This window comes from Malania oleifera, chromosome 13 (genome assembly GCF_029873635.1).
Source record: "Malania oleifera isolate guangnan ecotype guangnan chromosome 13, ASM2987363v1, whole genome shotgun sequence".
Lineage (NCBI taxonomy): Eukaryota > Viridiplantae > Streptophyta > Magnoliopsida > Santalales > Ximeniaceae > Malania > Malania oleifera.
The window spans coordinates 10,573,607-10,583,587 of NC_080429.1; the positions used below are offsets into that span (position 1 = coordinate 10,573,607).

A 9,981-nucleotide genomic window follows, 5' to 3' on the forward strand; every position below is an offset into this window, starting at 1 on the left:
TACTTCAATTAAAGGGCTAGGAATATTAAATCCCACTCCCTCATTCTCTTTTTCTTTTGCTTTGTCCACTCCTAAATTTGTCTGTTAGAAAGATAACAAAGTCACTAAATTGTTATGAAAGCTTCTTTCCTCACTGTTAGGGTCTATACAAAACGTGAGGCTAGTTGACTTTACAACTTGCTCTCTCCTATTGCCTGCAACTGTTGCCGCTGAATCACTTCAAATCCTTTATCGCCTTGGTCATCCATCATTGGACAAGTTAAACAACTATCCCCTCTTTGAGGTTTGTGTTTAATCTTGACTGCGAGTCTTGTCAATTGGAAAATACCACCGTATCCCCTTTACTTTCCAAGTCGAAAAAGGGTCGTTACACCCTTCATGTTAGTCCATTCTAATGTTTAGAGTCCTAGCCGTGTCTCATCAAAGTTGGGATTCCAGTAATTTGTTACATTTATTAATGATTACTCTAGGATGACTTGGTTGTGTTTAATGAAAGAACTATCTTTTGTGCCTTCTATTCTCAAACAAGGACTCAATTTGTTATGCTAGTCATGATACTTCATAGAGACACTAACGAATACTTCATTACCCAATTCAATACCTATAAAGCTAACTTAGGTCTATCAATCATCTAGTGCCCACACTCCACAATAGAAAGGGGTTTTAAAGTGGAAAAAAAGGCATATTCTCAAAGTCTCTTGTACATTGTATCAAATGAATGTCCCTTAAGTTTTCTTTTTGGAGTGATGATGTGTGTCACGTGCTCAGTGCTTGCTCTCTCATCAACAAAATGTCATCATTTGTCCTTGAAGGTAGAATCTCATATTAAGCCATCTTCCCAAAGGCTCCTTTGTTCCGACTTCCTTCTCATATAATTGGTTGTCTTTTGTCCATCAGTTAAGTCCAGGAATGGATAAGTTGAATCCTCGTCAATCAAATGTACTTTTTCTAGGATATTCTTGTACCCAAAATGGACATCGATGTTGCAACCCTATTTTACATCGGTTCTTTGTTTCCACCGATGTCACCTTTTTTGAGTCCACACCATACTATTATGATTCCTTGAGTTTTGTTGACCTTGATGAGTCTCTTCCTCTGCCTAGCCTTCCAAATTCTAACTTATTATCTTTACCCAATCCTCCGCATCTTCCTCCAATTTGAGTCCTCGTTGCCTAGATCATCCTAATTTGTAGATGTACACATGGCACTCAAGGGAGGAGAGCCTCCTCCAGCTTGTACTTTTACACCTCTAGTCCCCTCACCAAAGGATCCTATTTCCCAAATCTATTTCTAAAGCCCTATTCCATTCTAAGTGGAGGACTCTAATGGTTAAAGAGATGTGAATTATTGAACAATGATACTTGGGAACTAATACATCTTCCTCCTGATCAGTTTGTGATTGGTTGTCTACCATTTGAAGGCCCATCTTGTTGCTAAGGGGTATACTCAAGTGTACAATTTGGACTATTGTGACACATTCTCCCTGTTGCCGAACTTGCCTCAATTCATTTGTTCATCTCCTCAATCACCCATGTCATTGGCCTCTACATCAGTTAGATGTGAAGAATGCCTTCCTACATGGTGATCTTCAGGAGAAGGTTTATATGAAATAACACCTGGGTTTGGTGCTCAGTGGGGATCATGATTAGTGTGTCAACTCAAGAATCTTTGTATGAATGAAGTAGCCCTCAAAACATGGCTTGGTCAATTCGATGTCATAGTATTTGAATTTGATCTTCAATGAGGCACAATAGATCACTCTATATTTTATCATCAGACTGCTTCTCGTAGGATTTTGCTTACTATGTACGTGGATGATATTATGGTTACAGGTGATGATGATCGAGGTATCAGGCATTTAAAGCATTTTTACCAGCTAAATTTTAGACCAAGCATTTAGAGCCATTGAAATACTTCTAGGGTATAAAAGTATCCAAATCTCAAGGAACCATTTTCTCCATAGGAAGTGTGTTCTAGTGTTGTTGTTATTGTTGTTGTTGTTGTTGTTGTGTTCTAGGCCTTTTGGATGAGACTGGTCTATCGGGATCCTATCAATACACCTATGGATCCTCGCAGCAAGTTAAAGCTAGATGTGGGTGAATTGTTGACTGACCTAGAAGATACCAGAGAATAGTTGGAAAGTTGAATTATCTCATAATCACTCAACTAAATGTACAACAAGTGTCGTGAGCTAGTTTCTTGATTCTCCATGAACAAGTCACTAGAATACAATTATTTGTATCATGAGATACCTCAAAGGTGCACCTAGGAGAGGTGATATAAACATTGGGGTCCTACTTATGTTCAAGGATATACAAATGCATATTGGGTTGGGTCACCTTCCATCACAAGATCCACAACCGAATATTGCGTTTTTGTTAGTTGTAACTTGGTATTTGGTAAAGTAAGAAACAAACTATGGTGGCCTGGTCAAGTACTAAGTTAAGAGTATCAGGCCATAGCCCACACTACATGTGAGCTTATGTGGCTAAAGAACAAGTTAGAAGAACTTGGTTTTCGACATTCTCAGCCTACGAAGTTGATGTGTGATAATCAAACTGCTATTCATATTGCCTCAAACACAATTTTCAGCGAACATAACACATTGAAGTTGATTGTCACTTCATTCGATAGAAACTTGTGCAGAAGAAGGACTTATGTAAAGTCTGAATTCCAACTTGCCAATTCATTCACTAAAGCCTTGGGAGATGCTAGGGTTAAGTCCATTTGTAACAAGCTAGGAGCATATGATATCTATGCTCTAGCTTAAAGGGGAGCGAAACCAGTTTGTGTTAGTTATTTAGTGTTACCATTGTGAGTTATTGCTGTGTTAGTAAGTGTGAGTTAGTGTGTGAGTTAGCAAAGGTAATATGGTCATCATTATATACTTAGCATACATTATAAATAGAGGGAGAGACCCTGTCATTGTGATTAGGTCTTCCAAATTACCCAATTCTTCAACAAACTGCTCTTGGGTTTGTCTGTTAGAGCCCCTTCCACCATTTTTAGCTTTTGAATATGAAAAGATCCCGGTAATCCACTATGCTTATTTTAATACAAGTGACAAGTACATTGACGGACCAAAGGAAAAAAAAAAGTGGATTCGCACTATTGATTTATAAATTTATAATTGCAATATAAAACAATATTACTAATCAACAAATTATCATGATTTTACTCAGAAAGCAACCACTGATTGATAAACTTGACAAGAATTAAAAAGTACCTTGGCAGACTTAGTGCCTCGCTTCTTTGCAGGAGTTTCTTCATCCTCAGTTGGCAGGGAAAGAAATGGTTCACCGGCTGGGCAGCGTTCCACAAAATGGACATGTAAAAGCTTAAGAAGGCTCTCTCTTAAAGCATCCTGTGCAGCACAATTTTCTGGGGAAAAAATATATGAACTGATTTTTTGAAAAACATAATCAGCAACTTATGGAAAATAAAAAACCACATTGAGCTACATGCATGTGCATAAAGCAAACAGCACATGGGAAAAAAAATGAAACACGAAAGAGAATTCAAATTCAAATCAAAATAGTGAAAACTCTGTGGTTTAGGAAGAGAAATTTTTAGGTGTATGCGACAAGTGCATAAGAGGGCACACCTCCATTATCCACATGCTTAGGAATGGTGATTAGCATGTGGATGGTAGAGGTATACTTGGAAGAGCAAAGAATTCTCATTCAAGAATCATTCAACATTATAAATGATGCTGGTTTAGGATTTGAGAGTTATTGGGGAAACCATCTTTGCTCCTAGATATGCCATACAATTCGTGGCACAAAACATAAAAGAGAAGCATCTCTATTCCCTATATCAGCATGACATGAAATGCTCCAACCATCACCACTAGGCCACGAATTAAGACACCTTTTTTTTCAGAAAGTCAAAGAACCCTTTAATAGCACCTGTCAAACAATCACCTACACGGAACGAAACATAAAAAGCGGCATCTCCATGCCACTTCCACAAGTCGTTTGAAATTGAAATTGCCTCAGCATCATTCCCGCAATATAAGAAAATATTCTGATAAAAATCACTAAGCTCTTTCACAACACCTCCAAGCAATCACTCTTGTGGGTCTCCACAACTTCGTCTAAAACCAAATTTGAGCTTGAACACCAATGCCCCCAAATGTTACCCCAAAAAAAAAAAAAAAACCTTTCCCTCCATAAAGCTTTTGTTTTTGTAGAAAACCTATAAAAGACACATCCTCAGAGTGAACTTGACTCATGCCAATCGGTGCGCACAGTTGGCGAGGAGGTTGCTGGGATCAGAGTTGAGCTCAATTCATGATGTGATTGAGCACAACCACAATCTCCCAAACAGTATTAAAATCCACAGTACAAGATACAAACACCACATCCACCCCATCCTCAAATTGTTCAAATCTTATAGTAGAAGTCAAAAACTTTCATCTGTTCAGGTGATTAATCCAATAAATTTCCCAATGATCAAGTTCAATAACTAAAGTAGCATTTCTTACATTTTTGTCAAATGATTTACGTTCGCAATACAACAAATATGGGGATGAATTCAATTAATAAGAACTTGAACTCAACTTAAACTGAAGGGGGGGGGGGCATATGATCCATAAAAGGACTCAAAGCAAGTATGCAATAGAAACTTGCCTTCATTTCGATGTGATTTGGCTCTGTCATAAATTTGTGAGAGTGTAAGCCTACCATGTTGAAGCAGCGACTCAAGTACTTTCTGACACTGCATAACACCAATGTGCAACACAAGAAATCAAAAACAAAAACTCAACTGTTAACCCAGCTAAAAATCACATCAAACTAAAATCAAACTACAAAGTTAAACAAAATAAAACCAAACTATAATATCAAATAAAATAAAAACTAGAGGAAGAAACATCTAACTTGGTCATCTAGTTCTCTTGTTACAATTGCCAAGAACTTGGGAAACCTCATACGATGGATGATATTATCAAACAGGACCATGTACTGAGTTTGAACCTTCGGTGCTTCTCCGAAACCCCCTACGTCCATGATTTTATTAGTCAGACCCTTTATGAGGTCACCTCTATCCTCTACATAGTACTACATTTTAAACGAAGGAAATTTAAATTTTATTGTTTTCCTGCACTGGTATCCGGATTATGGAGAGGGAGAGAAGAAAGAAAATTCAAATGAAACAGTCCAAAGTTCGTCTTTGCCTAAGCTAGTACTCGGAAGAATTTTCTGGCTGGAAGTGTTCGTGTACTCTTATTGCTCCTCGGAGCAAAAATTGCATTGAAAATCGTTACGTTTATTAATAATCGTTGACAATATTCACCGTGAAATTATTGTTTTCATATGCTTCAAAAAAAAATCCCGGCAAATTCTCCAGCAATAAGGAATGATTTGTTTTTAGATAACTGAATTTAAATTGATAGGAATAATGCAAAGCTCAGCTAGACTGTTTTATCGGGAAAATAAATTAAAATAAAGGTTTCCTGGAAGACGTCTGCTGTGAGAAGAAAGGGAGGCGAATGCCATACCTGGTTGTTCTTGAGCGAAGGCTTGAACACAGTTGTGTTGAATCAATACAAGAAGGGAGTTCATAACTTTGTCGCGAGGAAGCCCGGTGTACTGGATTATGCTTGTCAAGGGTAGGGTTCCTCTGCGGAGGAGACAGCTGCACACTTTCTGCGGACATGAGAACTCAAAGATATGAACGATGAAAGATGATAGAAAGTACAACATTTTAGAGAGAGAGAGAGAGAGAGAGAGAGAGAGAGAGAGAGAGATTTACAGCGACGAGATCACCGAAGTTAGAGGAGATGAGATCAGAGGCGAGTTGCAAGCCGTACGGCGGCACCATGGCTCTTTGACGTCCCTGCCGCCCCTGTTTTTGCTGCTACTTTCTGCTCTTTTTTCACCGAGTGGATGAAAGGGTCGAGACTACAAACACATCCAACAAAATGCCAAAACATAGGCACCGGATCAAGAGGTCGAGCTTTTTGAGTTTTAACCCCGATTAGCAAGATTTAAATAAATCTCGTTATTTTAGCGAGATTTGTCACGTATTAGCATTAAGCAAATCTTACTACTCCAAGTAACGAGATTTGGTTATCATGCATCTTTACGATAATGAGTCTGACATTTAAATTTCGCTACTTCATTATCATGCATCTTTGCGATAATGAGTCTGACATTTAAATTTCGCTACTTCAAGTAGCGAAATTTTCTGTGTACTTTAATTAAATTGTTTTCTGAATTATTTAAGTGAAGAATTAATTATTAATTAAAATTTCACTTATATTTTAGTTTATAATTTAGTTAAATCTCGCTACTTGGAGTAGCAAAATTTTCTGTGCACTAGGTTTTCATTATTAATTAAATTGTTTTCTGAATTATTTGAGTGAATAATCAATTATTAATTAAAATTTTCACTTATAATTTACAGTTTGTAATTTAGTTAAAAATATTTTTTTATAAAAAAAATTAATATAACAGTCATACACTATAAATATACACTAATTATATTTAATTAAATGAAAAAAAATTTATATATTTTATTGAGTATGAAATATTTAAATATTAACATGTTCCATTTGTTACCACTATCTCTTGCACAAAGAGAGCCGATAATCCATCAATTTATCATACTGTTCCTTTTGATGGAGTTAAGATTTTAATTTTCGCATTTCTGGCATTTCATATTTTGTATTTGTTCCTTTATTATCGTCTCTCTCTCTCTCTCTGTTTCTGTTCCATCATTTTTTCCCTATAAATTCTAACGTCATTTTTATTTTGCTAATATGGGTGTTTCAATTTTTTCTGTTAAGGGTTAATCGTTTTTTTTTTTAAATAACTAAAAAAATTGGAATGATTGGGATAACTAAAAGATTGGGATATGCCTCCATTAATTTGGATTGTAAAATGATTGGGATCATGGCTGCCTCCATTATTTTGTCTCTCCATGTGTCAACTAATATATTACTCATTAGTCATTACTATAATTAATTTTGTTCCTTGGGAGCAGTCAGGTTGTGGGATGACTATCTATATGGCTTATAGGATGAACAACTTGGCTAACTAGGTAAAGACTCTGACCTCTAAAGAAGATGAAACATGCGAGGATGATAAATTTAAGCAAACTTCAAAGAAAAAAGTGTACAATGGTAGCAATAAGAACAATACGGTTGCTATGGAAAAAGGACATCTTGGATTTCTTAAGGTTAACATGGATGGATTGTCAATAGGGAGGAAAGTAGATCTAAATGCTTATTCTATATATGCTACTTTAGCACAAGCACGGGAGGACATGTTCGATAATCCAACCACAGGCATCACTTCCATTTGTGAGTGTAATCTTTCTTTTTTATATTTTTTATTAGTAACGTATAATTTACTTATTTTCTATAAATTCAATTTGTAAATGTTTTGATGTGAAACTATTGTTTAATCATTGTTGCACCTCAATCTAACGACTAACTTTTAGAACCAAGTGGTTTAAGATGACATAAATATTTTGATAATCAAGGTCAAATTAGTAGGACTAGGACAATGATAAGTTGCATAGATAATTCCTTTCTAGTTTTAAAATGTAATTATGATTGTGTAACTAGGTTCGAGTGGAGAGAATGAGCAATCAAGAAAGACCACCAAGCTTTTAAATGGATCATTCGAATTTGTGCTCACTGATGAAGATAAGGAGGGGGACTTGATGCTCGTACGAGATGTTCTTTGGGAGTATGCACCTTTCATTTCGTTTTAAATGATTATACTAGTGCAATATATTTATACTTATGTATATATGTTTTTGTGAATGAGTCTTTGTGTGTATATATGCACATATTTATGACTGATGTTTGTATATGCACTACTAAGTCCTAAATGGCATCCCATCAAATGACAAGACTAGCCTTGTGGAAGAGTAGTTGGTCTATTTCAAGCAACATTTTAAGGTGTAGGAGTAGTAGCTCCACTACTAGTAACGTAATATTAAACATTTTGAACCATGCTTTTAAGGTCTGTTTCATTCAAGTTCCTAAGTACTTTGGACAGGCAGAGGCCTATGTCGTTGGAAAAGACAATATTGTCTTTGGAAATTTAGATGGTAAACATATGTTTCTTGGTTTGTGTATAGGATGTTTCTCAACACCGTGAAGAGGCTTAGAATCATGAAGACATCGGAAGCTAATGGACTTGGTACCTAAGATTATTAATTATGAAGACATTGAAGTTTGGAACCACCTAAATGATAAGAAATTATATGTTAACTAATTTACTTAACACAATTATAAAAATCAAGAAATTGTCAAACAAATAGAGGAAAACACTTTAATACCTATATACAAAAATAAAGAATATATTTACAATTGTACTAATTACTCTGCAATTATGTTTATGACTAATGGAATGGAACTACGGTAAAAGTTAATGGAAAGTATGTTCACAACGTTACATTCACAAGTTTCGTATACATTCAACCTATCAAAATACTATACAAATTTCGGCAGAGTGCTAATTACAAATTGAGCATATCTATCCACGCACCTGTGCAAAGAAAACATTCTTCAAATACAATTGATACCAGTATGTTCACAATGTTACATTCACAAGTTTCGTATACATACAACCTATCAAAATGCTATACAAATTTCAGCAGAGTCCTATTTACAAATTGAGCATATCCATCCACGCACCTGTGCAAAGAAAACATTCTTCAAATGAACAAATTAACATGCTTGGCACTTTACATATGGGTCCTCTATAGATTCTGAATTAAGAACAAATACATTATGTAGAAATGATATATTCTAAACAATTACATGATGTACAAATGAAGTAATGAATAAATACATTATGTACAAATGAAGTAATGAATAAATACATTATGTACAAATGAAGTAATGAACAAATACATTATGTACAAATGAAGTTGTAAACATATATATGATGTACAAATGAACATATACATGATGTAAAAGTGAAATAATGAACATATACATGCTGTAGAAGTGAAATAATACGACGATCATCGCCTACTCAGTGTCGTAGGGAGGTCGTCTCCAATGTTGGGGTGGCTGCCGTTTGCGTCTGCCCTCACCTGGCTGCTCATCCGCGTCTGGCATCCGGTCACGTTGATGTGCTGCATGTCCGTTGTCTCTGCCCATAGGTACTGGATAATCTATCTCCAGGTGAAGCGGATGGGGAGCTATGTCGTATGTAGTCTCTGGACGAGTTTGAGGTGGCAACCCGAGTGCGTCCACCTCCTCCGCATCGAGAGGGTCGTCTAGTAGGTACGACATCGATGAGGTCGCGGCAGAGTCAAATTGATAATACGTCGGTCTACTGGAGGGTCCCGCAATATCAACGGCTGTCGATGGGGCATACAGTGCGGACAGCCCAAATACGTACTCCTCATGTACAACGAGCGGCGAGAAGGCTGGACTCAACGGACGATTGGAGGTAGCTGCTTGACCACCTCGTACTGGAGCTGCTCGACCACCTCGTGGTGCCGAGGCCCGGCGTGGGGTAGGGATCCGTTGCCCATCCTCGTAGACAATGTCCAAACCAGCTCTCGCTAAATCGCTCACAGCGGGGTCTGATGATAGTACGTCGACCTAGTGTAATACGTCAGCCTGCAGCATACGAAAATAGTGGTTACAACATTGAACTGTTAACGTAAACGGTAACAAATTAGGTATGCGTTCAAGTATTCATACGAGGCTCATGTAGACCGCCACGGTCCTATCTACGAAGCGATGTGTGATCGACCTGTACCACGTGTAATATGGATCCTCCGGAACCATCTGGCTGTTCGCCTCCACTCCTTGTACGATGTAGTCCCGCCTATGTCCCCACATACTCACGTACATCACGTGCTCGACAGCTTAATCCGTGTTCCCTCGACCACGACCATCAATCTTGTGTAGGTCATCCCCACGTACATTAACCCCCGAAGTAGAGAAGCGTTCTGGGATGCCCTGTCAAAATCCAAACTGGCGCATCACTCGGTCTGGGAGATGCC

The 9,981-nt window shown here is 37.3% G+C and overlaps 1 protein-coding gene across 2 annotated transcripts in view; it reads right to left on the reverse strand.

Moving 5' to 3' along the window:
• The window catches only part of LOC131146450 (uncharacterized), a 45,786-nt gene extending 39,861 nt beyond the window's left edge, over positions 1 to 5,925 (reverse strand). Inside the window, exons 1-5 of one of the 2 annotated variants that reach the window (XM_058096072.1) lie at positions 5,755 to 5,925; positions 5,501 to 5,648; positions 4,881 to 4,999; positions 4,632 to 4,719; positions 3,227 to 3,381 (exon numbers count right to left, since the gene is read on the reverse strand). In XM_058096072.1, coding sequence (XP_057952055.1) covers positions 3,227 to 3,381; positions 4,632 to 4,719; positions 4,881 to 4,999; positions 5,501 to 5,648; positions 5,755 to 5,823 — 579 coding nt within the window. In that variant the 5' untranslated portion in view covers positions 5,824 to 5,925. The remainder of the gene's footprint in view (positions 1 to 3,226; positions 3,382 to 4,631; positions 4,720 to 4,880; positions 5,000 to 5,500; positions 5,649 to 5,754) is intronic. The other variant, XM_058096073.1, reaches the window with a different exon arrangement.
• Between the last annotated feature and the right edge of the window lie 4,056 nt (positions 5,926 to 9,981).